We start from the raw sequence: 23,036 nt of genomic DNA, 5'->3' as shown, positions 1-23,036 counted from the left end.
GTGCAGGCCCGCTCCCGGCCCCGATTCCGGGCTCTGCCCTGCAGCGCGACCGGCCCAGCCTAGGTCGCCAATGTGGAAACCAACTCTTAGCCGGCCTTACTCCATTTTGTTTTCCGTCTCCCTTTGGCATTAATGATGATGATGTTGGTATTTGTTAAGCGCTTACTATGTGCAGAGCACTGTTCTAAGTGCTGGGGTAGATACAGGGTAATCAGGTTGTCCCACGTGAGGCTCACAATTAATCCCCATTTTACAGATGAGGTAACTGAGGCACAGAGAAGTTAAGTGACTTGCCCACAGTCTCCACTTTGTTTTCCTAAATCTTGCTTCAGCCATACCGTCCCCTGCAGCCAATTTCAGCCCCACCCTGCCATCAATTAGGAGAATTGAAGCCACACTTAATTGGATTCGGTTGTTGTTGTGAAGGGAAGCCACACCCACCACGGACTATAAATAACTACCCCTCCAACCCTCTGGTTTTGAGCTGGAGGCTGCTTTTAGGGCAACAGCTTTGGTCTGTCCTCCTCCGTACAGCTCTCTATTAAAAATTGAATTTTAAAAAAAGCCCTTTTTGCTGTCTTGATGCAACTTGAATTTTTTTTTTTTTTAACAACACCAGGCACCATACTTGAGGCCATGGTAAATGAAGAAACAGCATGGCTGAGTGGATAGAGCAAAGATTTAGGAGTCAGAAGGTCATGGATTCTAATCACAGCTCCTTGACTCATCTGCCGTGTGGCCTTGGGTAAGTTATTTCACTTCTCTGGGCCTCGGTTACCTCATCTGAACAATGGGGATTGAGTCTGTAAACCCACATGGGAGAGGGGCAGTGTCCAGCTTTATTTCCTTGTATCCAACCCAGTGCTTAGTACAGTGCCTGGCACATAATAAATGCTTAACAAATACCACCACTGTTCTTATGCAAGCTAATCAGGTTGGACACAGTCACTGTCTCACTTGGGGCTCACAGTCTTCATCCCCATTTTACAGATGAGGGAACTGAGGCACAGAGAAGTGAATTGCCTTGGCCTCATTCGCATAGCAGGCAAGTGGGGGAGCAGCATTAATACACAGGTGTGAGCCGATTAATTGCTTTTAAGCCGTTGGTGAGGAGTTTCTGTTTGATGTGGAGGTGGATGGGCAGTCACTGGAGGTTTCTGAGGAGTGGAGAGGCATAAACTGAACTTCTTTTTTTTTTTTAACTGATCCCTGAGCACTTAACCTGGTCTCCTGCATCCACAAAGTCCTCAGTCAACACCATCAAAATCAGTTGTATTTATTAAGCACATCCTGTCTGCAGAGCAGTGTACTAAGTGCTTGGGAGAGTACAATTCAACAATAAACCGACACATTCCCTGCGCACGACGAGCTTAGTCTAGAGAGGGGAGAAATAGAAATTACAGGTATGTATTAAAGTGCTCTAAGGCTGGGAGGGGAGAAGAACAGAGGGATTTATTGACAGCCTACTATGCACATCTGCCCACTCTGATCCTCGGAGACTTCAACATCTACACGGATGTACCCGACGACTCCTCTGCCGCCCGCCTGCTATCCCTCCTAGACTCTGCCGACCTCCTGCTCCACCATACCGCGCCCACTCACCGACTCGATCACACCCTCGATCTCGTCATCTCCTACCGCTGCACTACCTCCTCCCTCACCGACTCTGAAATCTCTCTCTCCGACCATAACCTTCTCACCTACCTCATCTCTCACACTCCCTCCCCCTGCAAATCTTTGCTACTCCCCCACAGAGACCTCCGCTCTCTTGATCCCATCCATCTTTCCAAAGGCATCTCTCCCCACCTTGCCCCCCGTCCTCACTTCCCACTCTCGACGATCAGGTCTCCGCTCTCCACTCCACCCTCTCTACTCATCTCGACTCTCTCTCCCCCCCTTTCCCTCTGCCGCTCTCGCTCCACTAACCCACAGCCCCGGATCACCTCCTCCGTCCGCCTCCTACGATCCTATGCTCGAGCTGCCGAGCGCTGCTGGCCAAAGTCCAAGCACCGAGCCGACCTCATACATTTCAAATTTATCTTTTCCTGCCTTAACTCTGCCCTCTCCTCCGCCAGGCAAAACTTCTCCTCCCTCATCGACACCCATGCCCGTCACCCCCGCCGATTGTTCCGGACCTTTAACTCTCTCCTTAGGCCCCCTGTTCCTCCCCCATCTCTCACCCCCAATGATCTGGCCACCTACTTCATCACAAAAATCAACACGATCAGGTCTGAGCTCCCCAAAGTCACCTCTCCCCCTCTCCCCCCCCAACCCTCTCCCCTACTTTCCCATCCTTCCCTGCAGTATCCTCAGAGGAGATCTCCTCCCTCCTCACAAGTGCCACCCCCTCCACTGCGCCTCGGACCCCATTCCCGCTCACCTTATAAAAACCATCGCCCCTGCCCTCCTCCCTTCCTTAACTTCTATCTTTAACCACTCAATCTCCAATGGCTCCATCCCCTCTGCCTTCAAACATGCCCATGTCGCCCCACTTCCCCTTCCAGTTTTCGCCCTATCTCCCTACTACCCTTCCTTTCCAAAATCCTAGAACGAGTCATCTACACGCGCTGTTTAGAATTCCTTAACTCCCATTCTCTCCTGGACCCCCTCCGATCTGGCTTCCGTCCCCTCCGCTCTACGGAGACTGCTCTCTCTAAGGTCACCCGTGACCTCCTTCTTGCCAAATCCAATGGCTCCTACTCCATTCTGATCCTCCTTGACCTCTCAGCTGCCTTTGACACTGTCGACCATCCCCTTCTCCTCCACATCTTATCTCACCTTGGCTTCACGGACTCCGTCCTGTCCCGGTTCTCTTCTTATCTCTCTGGCCGGTCATTCTCGGTCTCCTTCGCAGGCGCCTCCTTCCCCTCCCATCCTTTAACTGTTGGAGTTCCTCAAGGGTCAGTTCTTGGTCCTCTTCTGTTCTCCATTTACACTCACTCCCTCGGTGAACTCATCTGCTCTCACGGCTTCGACTACCATCTCTACGCAGATGACACGCAGATCTACATCTCCGCCCCTGTCCTTTCCCCCTCCGTTCAGACTCGCATCTCCTTCTGCCTCCAGGACATCTCCACCTGGATGTCTGCCCGCCACCTAAAACTCCACATGACCAAAACTGAGCTCCTCATCTTCCCTTCCAAGCCCGGTCCTCTCCCAGAATTCCCTATCACCGTGGACGGTACGACCGTCCTTCCCGTCTCTCAGCCCCGCAACCTCGGTGTCATCTTTGACTCGTCTCTCTCGTTCACCCCACACATCCTATCCGTTACCGAGACCTGCCGGTCTCACCTTTATAATATCGCCAAGATCCGCCCTTTCCTCTCCACCCAAACGGCTACCTTACTGCTACGGGCTCTCGTAATATCCCGGCTAGACTACCGTGTCAGCCTTCTCTCTGATCTCCCTTCCTCCTGTCTCTCCCCGCTCCAGTCTATTCTTCACTCCGCTGCCCAGCTCATCTTCCTGCAGAAACGCTCTGGGCCTGTCACTCCCCTACTTAAACACCTCCAGTGGTTGCCTATCGACCTCCGCTCCAAACAAAAACTCCTCACTCTAGGCTTCGAGGCTCTCCATCACCTTGCCCCTTCCTACCTCTCCTCCCTTCTCTCTTTCCACTGCCAACCCCGCACGCTCCGCTCCTCCGCCGCCCACCTCCTCACAGTCCCTCGGTCTCGCCTATCCCGCCGTCGACCCCCGGGCCACGTCCTCCCGCGGTCCCGGAACGCCCTCCCTCCTCACCTCCGACAATCTAACTCTCTTCCCCTCTTCAAATCCCTACTTAAAGCTCACCTCCTCCAAGAGGTCTTCCCAGACTGAGCTCCCCTTTTCCCTCTGCTCCCTCTACCTCCTCTTCACCTCTCCGCAGCTAAACCCTCTTCCCCCTTTCCCTCTCCTCCTCCCCCTCTCCCGTCCCACCGCCTCAGCACTTTACTCGTCCGCTCAACTGTATATATCTTCATCACCCTATTTATTTTGTTTAACGAGATGTACATCACCCTGATTCTATTTATTTGCCATTGTTTTTATGAGATGTTTTTCCCCTTGACTCTATTGCCATTGTTCTTGTCTGCCTGTCTCCCCCGATGAGACTATAAGCCCGTCAAAGGGCAGGGACTGTCTCTAATCTGTTGCCGATTTGTACATTCCAAGCGCTTAATACAGTGCTCTGCACATAGTAAGCGCTCAATAAATACTATTGAATGAATAAACTGTACTAAATGCTTGGGAGAGGCCATTACCACAGAGTTGGTAGATTGGTTGATAGTGTGCAAAGACTGGTAAAACTCAGAAGCCCAGAGGCACAGAGACCCTGGAAACCTTCCTCCAGTGGTTGCCTGTCAACCTTCACGTGAAATAAAAGCCCTTCACTCTTGGCTTCAAAGCTCTCCATCACCTAGCCCCCTTCTACCTTACCTCCCTTCTCTCCTACAGCCCACCCCGTACGCTCCATTCTTCCTCCACTCACTCCTCACGGTCCCTCGTTTGCGCCTGTCCCGCCATCGACCACTGGCCCACGTCCTCCCGCTGTCCTGGAATGTCCTCCCTTCTCACCTCCTCCAAACTAACTCTCTTCCCCTATTCAAAGCCCTACTGAGAGCTCATCTCCTCCAGGAGGCCTTCCCAGACCGAGCCCTCCCTTTCCCGCTGCTCCTCGTCCCCTCCCCATTCTCCCTACTCCCTCCCTCTGCTCTTGCCCTTCCCCTCCCCCTAGCGCTTGTACATATTTGTGTAGATTATTTATGACTCTATTTTGTTAATAATGTGCATATATCTGATTCTATTTATCTTGATGATATTTATGCCAAACTACTAGTTTTGTTTTGTTGTCTATTTCCCCCATTTAGACTGTGAGCCCATTGTTGGGCGGGGATTGTCTCTGTGGTCGAATTGTCCATTCCAAGCGCTTAGTACAGTGCTCTGCACATAGTAAGTGCTCAATAAATACAATTGAATGAATGGTTCAGACCGGCTGTAGGCAGAGGAGGGTTGATTTCTACTTCCTGGGCTCTGGGACAAAGGTTAGGCGGAGGTTCTGGGTGACCACTGTGGTGTGAACCCTTCTGCGTGACACCAGTAGACCAGTTAGTTTCAAGTTGTTCATTTCTGTTTTACTCTCAGCTTCAGAACTTGGCCTCTGTCCTCTCTCTTTAGGGCAAGGCTCCTTCTCTAGTAGGGAAAGGAGAAGCACATGGCCTTAGAGGCAAGAGGATGTGGGTTCTAATTCATTCATTCATTCAATAGTATTTATTGAGCGCTTACTATGTGCAGAGCACTGTACTAAGCGCTTGGGATGAACAAGTCGGCAACAGATAGAGACGGTCCCTGCCGTTTGACGGGCTTACAGTCTAATCGGGGGAGACGGACAGACGAGAACAATGGCAATAAACAGCGTCAAGGGGAAGAACATCTCGTAAAAACCGATGGCAACTAAATAGAATCGAGGCGATGTACAATTCATTAACAAAATAAATAGGGTAACGAAAATATATACAGTTGAGCGGACGAGTACGGTGCCGTGGGGATGGGAAGGGAGAGGTGGAGGAGCAGAGGGAAAAGGGGAAAATGAGGCTTTAGCTGCGGAGAGGTAAAGGGGGGATGGCAGAGGGAGTAGACGGGGAAGAGGAGCTCAGTCTGGGAAGGCCTCTTGGAGGAGGTGATTTTTAAGTAGGGTTTTGAAGAGGGAAAGAGAATCGGTTTGGCGGAGGTGAGGAGGGAGGGCGTTCCAGGACCGCGGGAGGACGTGACCCAGGGGTCGACGGCGGGATGGGCGAGACCGAGGGACGGTGAGGAGGTGGGAGGCGGAGGAGCGGAGCGTGCGGGGTGGGCGGTAGAAAGAGAGAATCCCACTACTAGTCTGCTGTGTGACCTTGGGCAAGTCCCTTCACTTCTCTGGGCTTCAGTTACCTCCTCTGGAAAGTGGGGATGAAGGCTGGGAGCCCCATAGGGGACAGGGATGGTGTCCAAGCTGATTAACTTGTATCTACCCCAGTAAGAGCTTAACAAATACCATCATTATTATTGGTCTTTATTGAGCGCTGACTGCGTGCGGGGCACTGGGGTAGAGTACCCAGTACCCAGAATAAGACATGGACCTTGCCGCTCGAGCCCCTCTGCCGTCAGCCTGCCTCCCATGCAGCGCCCTTTAATGCCAACTTGCTGGAAAGCCATCCTAGATTTCTCTTCCCTCAGCTAGACTGTAAGCTCACTGTGGGCAGGGAATGTGCCTGTTTGTTTTTGTAGTCTCCCAAGCACTTAGTACAGTGCCCTGCACACAGTAAGCGCTCAATAAATACAATCCACTGACTGCTGGAAGTCTCCCGTGTGAAAGCACGGCTTACTTTTGTCTGTTGGGATTTTCCGAATCCCAGCCCTGCCGCTTGCCTGCCGTATGACCTTAGGGAAGTCATTTAACTTCCCTGGGCGTCAGTTAACCTCATGTTGTGAAATGAGGATTCAATACCTGGCCTTCCTCTTACTTGGGCCCAGAGCCTTTGGTCTTCCCTCTTCGGACTTTTAGAAGGGAAATTTGGAAAACCAGTGAGGTTTACTCTGCAGGAACAGAGAGGCAGGAAGAAAGAGAGAGACAGAAGGATAAAAGCAGAGAAGAGAGAGAAAGAGCGAGTAAGTGAGACCCAGAGGGATAGAGTTAAAATGGATATGGAGACAGAGGCAGGAGAAAGAGAGAGGGAGAATAGGACTGGGATTCAGGAGCCCTTTTGTCTTTATTCAATTGTATTTATGGAGTGCTTACTGTGTGCAGAGCACTGTACTGAGTCCTTGGAAGAGTACAATATAACAACGAGAAGACACATTCCCTGCCCACAACAAGCTTACAGTCTTGAGCTCTGACCCCAGCCCTGCTACTTGCCTGCTGTCATTTAACCTCCCTGTGCTTCAGTTTCCTCATCTATAAAATGGGAATTCAATACCTGACCTCCCTCACTGAGACTGTGAGCCCCATGTCAGCTATGTGACTGTGGGCAAGTCACTTAATTTCTCTGTGCCTCAGTTACCTCATCTGTAAAATGGGGATTAAGACTGAGTCTCACGTGGGACAACCTGATCCCCCTGTGTCTACCCCAGCGCTTAGAACAGTGGTCTGCACATAGTAAGCGCCTAACAAATACCAACATTATTAACATTATTATATGGAACAGAGACTGTTTCTGATCTTCTTATCTTACATCTACCCCAGGACTGAGCACAGTATTTGCCTCATAGGAAATGCTTGTCTTGTCTTATGCCATCGGGTCGTCTCCGACCCATAGCGACTCCGTGGCCACATCTCTCCCAGAACGCCCCACTCTCCATCTGAAATCATTCCGGCAGTGGATCCGGAGAGTTTTCTTGGTGAAAATATGGAAGTGGTTTAGAGAAGCAATGGCTCAGTGGAAAGAGCACGGCCTTGGGAGTCGGAGGTCATGGGTTCAAATCCCGGCTCTGCCACTGGTCAGCTGTGTAACTGTGGTCAAGTCATATCACTTCTCTGTGCCTCAGTTCCCTCATCTGTAAAATGGGGATTAAGACTGTGAGCCTCATGTGGGACAATCTGATTAACCTGTATCTGCTCCAGCGCTTAGAACAGTGCTCTGCACATAGTAAACGCTTAACAAATACCAACATTATTATTACCATCGCCTCCTTCCGTGCAGTAAATTTGAGTCTCCGCCCTCGACTCTCTCCCATGCGCTGCTGTCCGGCACGGGTGAGTTTTGACTTGTAGCAGATGGCCTTCCGCTGGCTAGCCACTGGCCAAGCTAGGAATGGAATGAGTAGGCCTCTGCTTGACTCTCCCTCCCATAGTCGAGACTGGATAAGTACTGGAAACTCTCCAGGTGCGACCCTGGGAGGGGAGTAAATGCTGAGCAAATTCTAAAGTTATCATTACAAGGAGAGTAAGAGAGAGATGAGTGAGTGTGTATGTGTGGAGGGGGGAGGAGAGTGGGAATTAAATACCTGTTCTCCTTCCATATTGTAAGTCTGTGGGGAACAGGTCTGACCTGATTATCTGCCATCTACCCTAGTGCTTACGTCATTATTGTACTATTATTAAAGCATTTATTTATTTCATGTATCCTTCCTACTCGTGTCTGTCAAAGACCTCTCTCTCTCTGTCTCTTTGTGTCTCCCGCATCTCTGCGCCTCCCTCTCTCTCTCTCAGTCTCCGATCTCCCAGGATCTCGCTTGATCTCTGGTGATGGCCAGCACTTTCTTTCGTTGTTTCCAGGGTGCGTGCTGGTGGTGTCTGTGATCGAGCAGCTTGCCCAGGTCCACAATTGCACCGTAATGGCCGCCATGGAGCGACTCTGCGGCTACCTGCCCGGTGAGTGGACTTGGCGGGGCGATCTTGGGCTCTATGTTTCGGACCCCTGTGGCTGGGCTTTAATCAGGGAACGCCCAGCTCCTGCCAGACTCTCTGATTTATGGGAAGCAGCACGGGCTAGTGACAAGAGCACCGGCTTGGGAGTCAGAGGTCATGAGTTCTAATCCTGGCTCTGCCGCTTGCCTCCTGTGTGACCTTGGGCAAGTCACTTCACTTTTCTGGTCCTCAGTTCCCTCATCTGGAAAATGGGGATTAATAATAATGTTGGTATTTGTTAAGCGCTTATTATGTGCAGAGCACTGTTCTAAGCACTGGGGTAGATAATAATAATGTTGGTATTTGCTAAGCGCTTACTGTGTGCCGAGCATTGTTCTAAGCGCTGGGTGGGATACAGCGTAATCAGGTTGTCCCACGTGAGGCTCACAGTTAATCCCCATTTTACAGATGAGGGAACTGAGGCCCAGAGAAGTTAAGTGACTTGCCCACAGTCACACAGGTGACAAGTGGCAGAGCTGGGATTCGAACCCATGACCTCTGACTCCCAAGCCCGGGCTCTTGCCACTGAGTCACGCTGCTTCTCTAAGACCGTGATTAAGACCGTGAGCCCTATGTGGGACAGGGACTGTGTCCAACCTGATTACCTTTTATCTACCCCAGTGCATAGAACAGTGCTTGGCACATAGTAAGCATTTAACAAATACCATAATTATTATTAATTGCTATTATTATTTCCCAGTAGCCTAGTGGAAAGAGCACGAGCCTGGGAGTCCGAAGACTTGGTTTCTACTCCTGACTCTGCCACTTGGAGAAGTCACTTAACTATCTGTACCTCAGTTTCCTCATCTGTAAAATGGGGATTCAATACTTATACCCCTCTCCTCTTGGAACTGCAAGCTCCACGTGGGGCAGGGACTGTGTCTCTAACCTGATTATCTTGCCTCTGCCCTCCATCTGATAGGCAGTAAGAATTTAACAAATGTCATTATTATCATTATGAGTTCCGCATTGCCTCTCGCACCTTCCAACGCCAAATCGGAGTCGCAGTCGAGCGACACCAACAGTGTCAGTGGTTGAGCCCGGGCACTGGTGTCTGAGACTCTGGGGCAGCTTCAGGAAGTAAGCAAGTGAGGCGACTGCCTCAGGTTTGCACCATCAAGGGGCAGGACGCTTCTCTCCAAACTCTGCAAGGTGATAGCATCTTAGGAATTCTTTATCACCTGTCTACCTCACTCTTTCATACAGTTCTTGACGCCTATTGGCTGCTTAGTAAATGCCATTATTTTGAAAAAAAAATAATAATAATTCTGGTATTTGTTAAGCGCTTAACTATGTGCCAGGCACTGTACCAAGCGCTGGGATGGATACAAGCAAATCGGGTTCGACACAGTCCCTGTCCCACATGGGGCTCATAGTCCCATTTTACAGATGAGGTACCTGAGGCCCAGAGAAGTGAAGTGACTTGCCCAAGGTCTCACAGCATACAAGTGGCAGAGCTGGGATTAGAAAAGAGAAAGAGTGAGGCAGAGAACAAGGAGGGGGAGAGAGGAAAGAGAGAGAAGGGGAGAGAGGGAATAAAGAAAGAGGAGAGGGAGAGAGAAATAGAGAAGAGAGAAGTAGGGAGAGAGAAATAGAGGAGAAGGGAGAGGTAAGGAGAGAGAAAGAGAGAGGGAAAGGGAGAGGGAGGAAGAGAGAAATAGGAAAAAGGGAGAGAGAGAAAGACATAGGAGAGGGAAAGGAAGAGGGAGGGAGAAAAATAGAAAGGGAAAGAGAAAAGGAGGGCATGAGAGAGAGAGAGGGAAAGGGAATGAGAGAGAAATAGAGAGGGAAAGGGAGGGAGAGAGAAATAGAAGGAAAGAGAGAGAGAGGAGGAAAGAGATAGAGAGAAATAGAAAGTGGGAGACAGGAAGGAGATAGGGAGGGAAGGGGAGAGAGGTAGAAGGAAAAGAGGAGAGGAAGGAAGAAATAGAGGTAGAAGAGAGAGAGATAAAGAGGGGGGAGAAAGTGGGGATAAAGAGAGGGGCAGTTTTTTCTCTGGTTCAGATCAGCCCAACATCTAAAGTTTCCCCCTGCTCAAGGAGTTTTGTTCTCTAAATCTGGTCCGACGTGGCTTCCCTCACCCAACCCGGAGCCAGTCTGGGCTTGACAGAACCAGCAGAGGCTCAATTAAGATGGCTCATTGCGGGTGTTTGTGGATGGTTTGGTCCCGGGAACCATTCTCCCAGAGTAGATCCAGGAAGATCAGATCGAGGAGAGGAATGAGGGAGCCGGGGGCTGGAAGTTCGGCTCTTGGACATCCCCAACCGATAGGGCCAAAGCCATCACCTGCCAACTGCCCAGCTGGTCGCCGTGACCCTTGCCCCGTGGGGAATTGGATCACTGGAACCTTGGGCAGTAAGGATGCCGGAACAGGCCGGGCAAACGATTGCTTTCATCTTCCTTTTTATTTTTATGGTACTTGTTCAACAGTTACTATGTGCCAGGTACTGTACTGAGTGCTGGGGTAGATACACGATAAGCAGGTCAGACACAGTCCTTGTCCTTTATGGGGCTCACAGTCTAAATTGAAGGGAGGAGAATTTAATCCCCATTTTACAGATGAGGTAAATGAGGCGCAGAGAAGGGACTCGCCCAAGGTCACACAACAGGCAGATGGCAGAGCCAGTATTAGAACCCAGGTCCTCCGTCTTCCAGGCCCATGCTCATTCCACCAGACCACACCGCTTACATTCATTTAATAATAAATGATCATAATAATTATAGTATCTGTTAAGCACTTACTATATGCCAGGCTCCCTACTAAGCTCTGGAGTGGATACAAGCGAATCGGGTTGGACACGGTCCCTGTCCCTCATGGGGCTCACAGGCTCAATCTCAGTTACAGATGAGGGGACTGAGGCACAGAGAACAATAATAATAATAATAATGATGGAATTTGTTAAGTGCTTACTATGTGCCAGGCATTGTACTAAGCGTTAGGGTGGATATAAGCAAATCGGGTTGGACATAGTCCTTTTTAAAGTGCTGCTCACAGTCGCAATCCCCATGTTACAGTTGAGGTAACTGAGGCCCGGAGAAGTGAAGTGACTTGCCCAAGGTCACACAGCAGACAATTGGCAGTGTTGGGATTAGAACCCATGACCTTCTGACTCCCAGGCTCTTGCTCTAGCCACTACCGTGGCTCAGTGGAAAGAGCCCGAGCTTGGGAGTCAGAGGTCATGGGTTTGAATTCTGGCTCTGCCACTTGTCAGCTGTGTTTCTGGGGGCAAGTCACTTCACTTCTCTGGGACTCAGTTACCTCATCTGGCAAATGGGGATGAAGACTGTGAGCCTCACATGGGACAACCTCATTACCCTGTCCCTACCCCAGCGCTTAGAACAGTGCTCTGCACATAGTAAGCGCTTAACAAATACCAACATTATTGTAGAGGCAGCATGGATCGGTGGAAAAAGCATGGGCTTAGGAGTCAGAGGTCGTGGGTTCTAATCCCGCGTCTGCCACCTGTCAGCTGTGTGACTTTGGGCAAGTCACTTAACTTCTCAGTGCCTCGGTTACCTCATCTATAAAATGGGGATTCAGACTGTGAGCCTCACATGGGACAACCTGATTACCCTGTATCTACCCCAGCACTTAGAACAGTGTTCGGCACATAGTAAGCACTTAACAAATACCAACATTATTATTAGGCCATGCTGAGCTCAGCGGGGTTCTAATTCAACCACTCTCTCTCTAGTCATGGGCCACTATTCTTTCATCGTGAATGAACGAGACTTAATACAGCTTCCAAATATCCCCTGCTGAGAAAAGAAATCCAGATATGAACTGCCGATCCCTAGTTAGTATTCCCGATATGGATGCTAACAGAATTTCCCTCTCCGAGGCCTAAATTCTAAATGCTGGAAGGCTGCCAATAGACATATGACTTCCCATACTTGATAAAATGAGGAGATGTGTTGTCTTTTTTTGACTTGAGTTATGCGAGTCATTCTGATTTCCAAACTGCTAGGATTCTCCAGAATGAATGATTTATTTACGGGTAAAGTCCAACACAGAAATTCACGTATCTCCCAGATTGCCCATGAGGAACAACAGGGGTGGACTTTGGTCTTAACTGTCATTATTTTGAGCAGTGATCATAATATTCTGAATTTTTATAGAAAAGTTGTTCCTGAAGAGCTCCTGCTACGTGATGGCTGATATTTTTGGACCGGACTTGATCAGACTGTAAGTCCGGTTGCATCGAGGGGGCAGACTGATGGTAGTGGGTGAGGACAAGGTGGAGTTGAAGCCCGGTAGTTCTCTGTTTGGGGAGTTAGACAGGCCCCTGAGTCTCTGCCAGAGTAGCCAAGGGCTAAGAGAGGCTGTGGCAAGTGATGTGAATAATAATGATAACAATAATAATAATTGTGGTATTAAGCGCTTACTATGTGTCAAGCTCTGTTCTAAGTGCTGGGCTAGATACAAAGTAATCAGGTTGGACGCAGTCCCTCATGGGGCTCACGGTCTTAACCCCCATTTTCCAGATGAGGTAACTGAGGCCCAGAGAAGTGACGTGACTTGTCCAGGGTCACACAGCAGATATGTGACGGAGCTGGAATTAGAATCCATGTCCTCCAACTCCCGGGTCCCTGCTCTTAAAAATGACTGGCTTTCAAACTTTCGGGCCGACAGATCAAAGATGGCCGAGAGCAGGTGTTTTGGAGTGGATGAGGTGGGAGAGGAGGCTGTTCACTTGGAGCTTGTGACAACTTTGTGGATAAAAATCACTCTCGGGAGTGGGCCATCCTGGGTTACACGTACACACACAAACACACACACACCCAGAAGACTGGGGTGGAGTGGCCGGCCTTGTGACGTTGGTAGCCTCCACGATTGTGACGCCAGACCCCACAGCCTCAATCAGTCGATCAGTGGTATTTATTGAGCACTTGCTTTGTGCAGAGCTCTGTAGCGTTCGGGAGAGTACGATACAACAGAATTAGCAGGCGCGTCCCTGTCCATAACAAGCTTACAGTCTAGAGGGGGACACAGACCTTAATAAAAAATAAAAATGTGCAACGTATCATTTAAAGATATGGACATAAGTGCTGTGGGTTGGGGGTGAACATCAAATACCCAAAGGTCACAGATCCAAATACAGAGATGACAGAGAAGGGAGAAGGAGCCGGGGAAAAGAGGGTTTAATCAGAGAAGGCCTCTTGGAGGAGGCAGCAATGGTACTCTAGCAGTGGCTGGGGTGGAGTCCGGGTCACCCTCATGATTCCGCCTGCTGCTAACCCGGTGTGGCGGCCACCCCCCGCTTCCAAGCTGCCAAATTTCATCATCTGCTGTGTGGATATGACCAACTTTAGCTCTTTATTTTCTATATATAAAATACAAACTATATATATATATAAATAAAATATATTTGTTAAGCACATACTCTGTGCCAGGCACTGTACTAAGCACTGGGGTAGATAAAAATTAATCAGGTAGCAAATACCACGTTATTATTATTAATCCATCTGTCCAGTTGGAAGCAGAGACTTTCCACCATCCATCTGGGCCCCATCATTCTAGCGGCGGTGAACTTCGGTGAACGACAACGCTTTTGTGATTTTGTAAATGTTAATCCTGTTAGGCCTTAACCTGAAACTTTCCAGGCTAAAGGGTGCTTATCTCCTCAGTCTCTTTGGCAGGGGAACTTTCCCTCTCCCTCCCATCGTCTTGGCTGCCCTTCTCTGTCCCGACTCCAGCTCTAATCTGTCCTTAAAGTATAGTGACCGAAACCTGTGGGAGTTAGAGGATCTGATACCTGTATGCCGCGTGACCTTGGGCAAGTCACTTCAAGTTTCTGGACTTCGGTTTCCTCGTCTGTCAGAAGAAGATTCAATTCCGGTCTTCCCTCTGATTTTAACTGTGAGCCCCACGAGGGACAAGGACTGTGTCTGACTTCATAAACTTGTATCTCCTCCAGCTCTTAGTACAGTGTTTTGCACATAGTCAGCTGGGCAGGGAACCTCTCTGTTTATTGCTATGTTCCACTCTCACGCATGCTTATTATAGTGTGCTGCACGCAGTTAAGCGCTCAATAAATACGACTGAATGAATTAAGCGCTAACAAATACCCCACTTATTAGTGGCCAAACTCTCTTTCATTTGGTTTCCTCTCCCCGTTTCCTGATGATATCCAGAATTTATTGACCATTTTGGTTGCTGCTACACACGGGACCGAAATGATAAGGTTTGGTAACAATGACTCCAAGATCATTTCCTGAAGCTGTGATCATCTGTGTCTGTCACCAAGGAGTTGTTGATTATTTTTCCATTAATCTTTCACCTCACACTTGTTCATAGGTAAACTCATCTGGCATTTCTCAGCCCCCTCACTCAGCATTATTCAGTCTTCTTGCATGGCATTTCACTACCCAGAAGAATCTAATGTCAACAGCAATTTTTTTTTCATGGTACTTGTTGAGTGCTTGCTATGAGCCAGGCACTCTACCAAACCCTGGGGTAGATATAAAATAATCAGGTTGGACACAATCTCTGTCTCATGGAGCTCAGAGTCTAAATAGGAAGGAGTAGGATTTAATCCCCATTTTAAAGATGAGGTAACTGAGACTTGGAGAAGTTAAGTGATTCTCCCAAGGTCGCACAACAGATCATTCATTCAGTCGTATTTAGTGAGCGCTGACTGTTTGCAGAGCAGTGTTCTAAGCACTTGGGAGAGTGCAGTACAAACAATAAATAGATGCATTCCCTGACCAAAATGAGCTTGCAGTTTAGAGGGACTGTAAAACAATGTAGTGAAGTCAAGATTAGAACCCAGGTCACTGTGCTAATCTCTTCGGAGAGTACAATAGAGTAAGTAGATATGATTGCTGTCCTCAAGGAGTTTATAATCTAGTGGGAATAAAGTGACCGTGTATCCCCCCGTTGACTCTTCTGCAGGCCAAAATGTGGCCATCTATCCCTACAATTAGTTTGCTACAATTTGTTTCCTAGCCATGATAAAGAGGCCAGCACAGTGGCGTAATAGATAGAGCACGGACCTGGGGATCAGAAGATTATGGGTTCTAATCCCATCTCCGCCTGTTGTCTGCTGTGTGGCCTTCGGCAAGGCATTTCATTTCTCTGTTCCTCAGTTCCCTCATCTGTAAAAGGGAGATTAAGACTGTCAGCCCTGTGCAGATCAGGGACTGGTTCCACGGAGAAGCAGCGTGGCTCAGTGGAAAGAGCACGGGCTTTGGAGTCAGGGCTCATGAGTTCGAATCCCAGCTCTGCCACTTGTCGGCTGTGTGACTGTGGACGAGTCACTTAACTTCTCTGTGCCTCAGTTCCCTCATCTGTAAAATGGGGATTAAGACTGTAAGCCCCACGTGGGACAACCTGATTCTCCTATGTCTACCCCAGCGCTTAGAACAGTCCTCGGCACATAGTAAGCGCTTAACAAATACCAAATACCAACATTATTGACCTGAATTCCTTGTATCCGCCCCATCGCTTAATACAGTGCCTGGCACACAGTAAGTGTGTAAAAATTAGCACTATATTACTTTATTAATATGGTATAGTGAAAAGAGCAACAGTCTGTGTGTCAGAGTAGTTGGGTTCTAGTTGCAGCACAACCACTGGGTTGCTGTGAGACCTTGAGCAAGTCACTTAACCTCTACATCTCAGTTTCCTTCTTTGTAAAATAGGCATAATAATACCTGATTTTTTCCTACATCACAGGGATAGTGTGGGGACAAAAATGAAGTAAGTATAATAAAAATTAATAATAAGGATGGTATTTTTAGGTACTTACTATCTGTCAAAAGCACCTTTCTAAGTGCTGGGGTAGTTACAAGAGAATCACGTCGGCCACAGTTCGTGTCCCACATAGAGCTCACGTCTTAATCCCCATTTTCCAGATGAGGTAATCGAGGCACAGAGAAGTGGAGTCCCCAAGTCCCAAAGTCACGAAGACGAGTGACGAAAGGTGTTTTGAGAGAACATTCCCTCCAAACCCTGATTACTGCTTTTTAAAAACAAATCTTTATAGAAGACTCCAGTAGTTCAGTGAGTCATGATTTCCCCTTACAGAAATTGTATCATCTTCCTCAAACACTGCTCTTGAAATGATTTCTGCTCCTTAAAACTCCTCAATTTTTTATTCTGTATGGTACTTGTTAAGCACTTACTATTTGCCAGTCATTCTTCTAAGCATTGGATGCAAGCTAATCTGATTGGACACAGTCCATGTCCCACGTGGGGCTCACAGTCTTACAATTGAGGGAACCGAGGCACAGAGAAGCAAACTGACTTGCCCAAGGTCACAATACAGGTATGTGGCTGCCCATTCCTCTCCACATCAAGAAGAAACCCCTGACCATGGGCTTTAAGTCTCTCCCTTAGCTTTCCCCTCCTAACTTATCCACTCTCTTCTCCCACTTGCTTGCACTCTTCTTTCCTCTCGCCCATGCGTGGCTCTTCTCTTGGCCAGGTGGCTGTGCAGGGTTTCGTTTTAGATGCCAGGTGTTTCTGTCCTGGAACACCACTGTGCCTTCCTTAATAGTCTAAATGTATAAAATTTCCCAAAAGGAAACCCCTCCCAACTGATGGATTGAGCCAGATTTGGGTAAGGAATTTAGACTGATTTTGGGAACAGGATTCGGTTTGCATTCGGCCTTGCTAATCCAGACTCTGATTCCTTCTGCTCCTTTGAGCTTTGTTGGGCGGTATTTGGTATAGGAATGAACCTCAGGCTACCTAAATGATAGGCAGAGTGGTCAGCTTGGCAAGAAATCATTGGAAACCTACTAGGTTGTAAGCTCATGGAGGGCAAGGATGGTGTCTACCATCTGCATCGCACCCTTCCAAGAGCTTAGCGCAGCGCCGTGCACACAGTAAGCCGTCCAGAGCTACCGCTGATTCATTCATTGATTCATTGACTGATTGACCGATTAGCTTGTCTCTAGATTGTGAGCTCGTTGTGGGCAGGAAATGTCTGTTGTTATATTGTACTCTCCCAAGTGCTTAGTACAGTGCCCTACACACAGTAAGCGTTCAATAAATAAAATCAGATGAATGATCGATTAACTTTATAGCCACCACCGAGCCAAAGCCAAAGGAGCCCAAGTTGGAGAATTTCCTGAACTGGCCATTCTCTGAAGCAGCTTCTAGTTTTGAATGCCTAAGAGAGCCTTGGGGGAGTAATGGTATCTGTCAAGCACTCTCTGTGTGCGATGCACTGTACTGAGCACTGGCCTTTGCTCCGTGCGTGTCTCTCCCCGCAGGCTGAGCACTAGGGTGAACGCGGACGTGGTGTGCCATGCCATCAAGCTGTGCCCCCACGATGCAGGAAATCCACTCTGTCATCTCTACCCGCCGCCCGAGGTGAGTTCTTCCCCGCTTTGGCGTCCGTGTGCACATTGATGTTTCCGAGGTCGATGGCGGCCAGCTGCGATCATTCCTTGGTGGGAAGATGTGAAATGAGAGGGTCAGGTCACTCCGCGTGACGAGGCTTCCCCCGCACCGGGCAGAAGACGGTAGGCCTCTCGGTCCTCACTTCCTGCCGCTCTCTTCGCTGCGGAATCCATGCACGCACCACAGCAGCCAGCCTGGTTGTGCGGAAGGTTCTGGAACTGAGGGCCCTGTGTGGGTGATGGTGTTTAATAATGATGGCATTTATTAAGTGCTTACTATGTGCCAGCCACTGTGCTAAACTCTGGGGTGGATACGAGCCTATCAGGTTGGACTTAATCCCTGTCCTCTCTGGGGCTCACAGTCTTAATCTTTATTTTACAGATGACATAACTGAGGCCCAGAGACATTGAGTGACTTGCCCAAGGTCACCCAGCAGACAAGGTGGTGGACCAGGGATTAGAACCCAGCCTTCTGACTCCCAGACCCATTTGTGTCCAATCTTCTTGCATTGTATCCACCCCAGAGCTTGGCAAATACCACAGTTATTTTAATATTCTGTTCCACACATCTACTATCGGAGAAGAGCCCAGATTATCATAGAAATCACTAAATTATCATAGAAGTCCTGAAAAGTTCATTGACATTCTGAGACGACTTCATGATGGTGTGGTTGGTTGTTAGAACTGGGGCTGCCTTGTTCAATCCATCCTTCGTGGCCAGTTAAGTGAGGCAGGGATGCCATGGATCTACCTTGTTCAACCCGATCTATCTAAACATTCTGGAAGATAGTAATAGTAATCGTGGTATTTGTTAAGTGTGTACTGATAATGCACCCTGAGGAGCGATGTGGCTTAGTGGATAGACCATGGGCCTAGGAGTCAAAAGGTCATGGGTTCCACCACTTTTCTGCTGTGTGACCATGGGAAACTCACTTCACTTCTCTGTGACTCGGTTACCTCATCTATAAAATGGGGATTGAGACAGTGAGCCCCACGTCGGGACAGGGACTGTGTCCAACCTGATTTGCTTATATCCACCCCAGTGCTTAGTATAGTGCCTTGCACATAATAAGCGTTAAGCAAGTACCGTAATTATTATTACTAGGGCCAAGCATTGTACTAAGCACTGGGGAAGATACAAGATAATCAAATCCCACATAGGGCTCACAGTCTTAGTAGGAGGGAGAATGCATACTGAATCCTCATTTTTCAGATTAGGGAGCTGAGGCACAGAGAAGTTAAGTGACTTGCCCAGATCATTCAGCAGGGAAATGGCAGAGAAGGATTAGAATCCAGCTCCACTGACTCCTGGGCCCATGTTCTTTCCACTAAGTCACGCTGCTTCTCCATGCAACAAGAGACCTGGATTTACACTGTTTCCATTCCTTGGAAATTCTGCGAGCAAAGGAACATGCCTGCCAACTCTGTTTTACTGTACATGCTGAAGCACTTAGTACAGTAAAAAAGAAGTATGGCTTAGTGGAAAGACCACGGGCTTGGGAGTCAGAGGATGTGGGTTCTAATTCCAGCTCCACCACTTGTCTGCTGTGTGACCTTGAGCAAGTCACAGCTTCTCCGGGCCTCAGTTACCTCATCTGTAAAAGTGGGGATTAAAAAATGTGAGCCCCACGTGGGACAATCTGATTAACCTGTATCTACCCCAGCACTTAGAACAGCGCTTAGCACATAGTAAGCGCTTAACAAATACCTTTATTATTATTACAGTGCTCTGAGCAAAGTAAATGCTCAGTAAATATTATTAATGAGGACGATGATGACCTCAACAGACTGCAGGGAGATGTTCATCCCCTTGATTCTATCTATTGCTATTGTTTTTGTCTGTCCGTCTCCCCCGATTAGACTGTAAGCCCGTCTGAGGGCAGGGACTGACTCTCTCTGTTACCTATTTGTCCATTCCAAGCGCTTAGTACAGTGCTCTACACATAGTAAGCGCTCAATAAATACTATTGAATGAATGAATCCCCCACAACCTTAGTCAGTCATTCAATAATTGCTATATGAATGAGAGTGCCCTAGTGCCCACACCCAAAAATGATTGTAAACCACTTCGCCTAATCGCCCTAGTATAAAGAACTGATGTCACCTTCTGAAGGAAAACGAAGGAAGCCACGATGTATTTAAAAGTTGATACAGGCAACGCAGAGGTAAATAGAATCACAGAATTCTGTTACTAAGACAGCCCTGGATACTCATTCCATTCCTACCTTAGACAGCAGCTAGCGAGTGGCAGGCCATCTGCTACATGTCAAAACTCCCCTGTGCTGGGCAGCAGCGGCACGGGAGAGGGTCGAGGGCAGAGACTCAAGTTGATTGCGCCGAACGAGGCGATGGGAAACCGCTTCCATATCTTTACCAAGAAACCTCTGTGGATCCACTACTAGAACCATTTCAGATGGAGAGTGGAGCGTTCTGGAATTGATGTAAGGCCTAGAGAAGGCAGCTTCTCCCGGGGGCCCTCCCCAACATCAAATGAACAGACAGAATCCCAGATAATGAAGTCCTAAAATGATGTCGGCCTCCTATCGCTAAAACTACATTTACCTCTCCAAAGGTGGGATGTGTGAGGAGGATGGACCACAGCAGGATTCATTCACTCAATCACATTTATTGAGCACTTAATGTGTGCAAAGCACTGTTCTAAGTGCTTGGGGGAGTCCGATATAACAACAGACACACTCCTGCCTACAGCGAGCTCACAGTCTAGAGGGGGAGATAGACATTAAAATAAATAAATTGATAGGTAAATAAATTACAGATATATACAGCTATATGCATCTAGAATACCCAAACAGATGCTCAACGGTGAGCTGAAATTGGGAATGAAAGCAAGGAGAATAGATGAAACAAAACTGAAAAATGAGAGTCAAACGCCACAGATAGATCCCGCTTGGTGCTCTACAATTAAGAAAGAAGACACTTTTCTAGCAGAAACTTCTTTAAGTTCAGGAGACGAAGGAGTCCAAAGTGAAAACAGAGCCAAGTCCTGCAAATGACAAGTGTGAAGCCACCAATTTTCACCGTCAGTGGAATCTTCTTTGAGCGTGAAGGACAACTAGATCCGTAAATTAGCAGAGACGTGGCCAGGATTCCTTATCGAGCTGCTTCCTTTCCCAGATGAGTCTATCTCCCAGGAAAGTCATTAGTTTTGCTTCCTAAATCAGTAGTCACCGTGATTTCAGTTCTCTCTTCTGGAAAACTACCAGGAGGGATATGCAAACGTCAATACAAGCTGTGCAGGGGAGCTGAGCTGCTCTTCTGGCACACCCACTTGGTTTTTGATGCTTCAAATCTAGAGTTTGGCACAGGATATCGCTTCTCCCTCCAATCTGTCTCCTTCCTCCCTGTCCCCCTGGGGCCTTCCTCCATCGGAGGAATCCAAATTTGTCATCAAATTTCACCAATGATTCTTCCAACTCAGCCAACTGAAGTCTGCGCTGTTGCTCAGCAGGTATTCTGAGAAGCAGCGAAGCCTAATGGAAAGAGCACAGGGCCGGGAGTCAGAAGGACCTGGATTCTAATCCCGGCTCCGCCACTCGTCTGCTGTGTGACCTCAGGCAAGTCACGAAACTTCTCCGGGCCTCAGTTACCTCATCAGTAAAATGAGGTTTAAGACCGTGAGTCCCGTGTAGGACGTGGATTGTGTCCAACCTGATTGGCTTGTTTCTACCCCAGTGCTTAGTACAGTGCCTGGCACATAGTAAGCACTTAACAAATACCACAAAAAAAGGAGTTTGAATTGCCTGTCTTCCTGCCTGATCAGAAGGAAAACACTAATGTCATTGTGAAGTAGAAAGAGTAATCTTTTCTATTAGAAAAGCAGAGCAACGTTGCCTGGGGTCTGAGTTGGTGTTTGTAATAGTCTCAATTGTGGAATAGGAGGAGGGAAGGAGGGGAGAGAGGAGGCTGCAGGAGTTTGTAATTCTGATTCTCTGAGCCAAGGAGAAGGAGCCTCAGGCTTAGGACTAGTTGACCCAAAACCAGTCTTGGGAGTCTTAATCAATCAGTGATATTTATTAAGCGCTTATCACATGCAGAGCACTGTACCAAATGCTTGGGAGAGTATCCTACACAAAGAGTCTCCTGAAAGCTCATTGTGGGTGGGGAATGTGTCTGTTATATTATTATATTGTCCTCTCCCAAGCGCTTAATACAGTGCTCTGCACACCATAAGTGCTCAGTAAGTACAACTGACTGACTGATTGATTGACTGACAAATGAGAATGGTCTGAGGCCCTGCCCGTGGTCATGTTAATAATGATGTCTGTGCCTCTGCATGGCCTTGCCATCCCTGACTGACAAATAATAATAACAATTATGGTATTTTTTTAGGGCTTACTATGTGCCAAGTACTGTATTAAGTGCTGGAGTAGATACAAGATAATCAAGTCCCATATGGGTCTCACAGTCTAAGGAGAAGGGAGAACAGGGATTGAACCCCCATTTTGCAGATGAGGGAACTGAGGCCCCGAGCAGTGAAATGACTTGCTCAGGTTCACACAGCAAGTAAGAGGTGGAGCCGGGATTAGAACACAGGTCCTCCGACTCCAAGGCCCGTGCTGTATTCACCAGGCCAAACTGCTTCCCGGTGATGCTGTCGATGACAGTTCCATCTGATGCCAATTTAACGCCGTGTTGCTCTGAGGGGTGGCGGCCTGCCGATGACGATGAGTCCGGTGCCTACCAACTCTTTTAAGCTGTATTTTCTCAATTGTACTGTGTGCTCTGTACACAGTAAGCGCTCAATAAATCCTCAGACACAGGATATTGGGGCCGGATGGGCCCAGGGATTCTGAAGACGCTCGTTCTTTGCTGCTCTAAATGCGGATGACCAGAAGGTCTGCGTGGCAGCAAATTCCTGCCATCCGGCACTTCTGACCGTAACTCTGTCCAATTTTGCTTTGGCAGGAGGGGTTGGAAAAGGCGTTGAAGAAGGCAGAAACAATCGTTGAAAACTCCCAAACCTTGGTAAGCAGCAGAATCGGACCGGTTCAGAGATGCTCTCCGGCTTTTTCCTCTTCCCGTGACTTTCCTTCCCCCTTAGTGCCATCTACTGTCCATCGCTACATGAGGGGAATATTACTGCTCTCCCTTCCCTCGCTCACCCATCCGACCGGTAGTACCGACCAGGGTGGGAATGAGGAATCTCTCAGTGTCTCGGGTCTGCTGCCTCTGAGGAGCGAGGGATGAGTCCAGCCCCTTCAGGAGCTCTTGTGTCTAAGGCTCTGATCTCTTCTATGCTTTTAGCCAGCATAGACCCAGAGACTGCCATCCCCCTTATAATAATGTTATTTGTTAAGCGCTT

The 23,036-nt window shown here is 48.4% G+C and overlaps 1 protein-coding gene and 1 non-coding gene across 2 annotated transcripts in view; one reads left to right on the top strand and one right to left on the bottom strand.

The window, feature by feature from the left end:
• AOAH (acyloxyacyl hydrolase) overlaps nt 1-23,036 on the top strand; it is a 67,079-nt gene that overhangs the window by 8,303 nt on the left and 35,740 nt on the right. Inside the window, exons 2-5 of the mRNA XM_029048927.2 lie at nt 8,231-8,326; nt 12,482-12,548; nt 17,585-17,684; nt 22,640-22,699. Of these exons, the coding sequence (XP_028904760.1) occupies nt 8,231-8,326; nt 12,482-12,548; nt 17,585-17,684; nt 22,640-22,699 (323 nt within the window). The remainder of the gene's footprint in view (nt 1-8,230; nt 8,327-12,481; nt 12,549-17,584; nt 17,685-22,639; nt 22,700-23,036) is intronic.
• LOC114806281 lies at nt 7,719-7,856 on the bottom strand. Its single transcript, XR_003754316.1, has one exon. It is a non-coding gene; the product is annotated as a small nucleolar RNA SNORA7 (small nucleolar RNA).

The sequence above is a fragment of the Ornithorhynchus anatinus genome, chromosome 21, assembly GCF_004115215.2.
Source record: "Ornithorhynchus anatinus isolate Pmale09 chromosome 21, mOrnAna1.pri.v4, whole genome shotgun sequence".
Classification (NCBI taxonomy): Eukaryota; Metazoa; Chordata; class Mammalia; order Monotremata; family Ornithorhynchidae; genus Ornithorhynchus; species Ornithorhynchus anatinus.
This window is presented reverse-complemented; position numbering and strand designations above follow the sequence as displayed.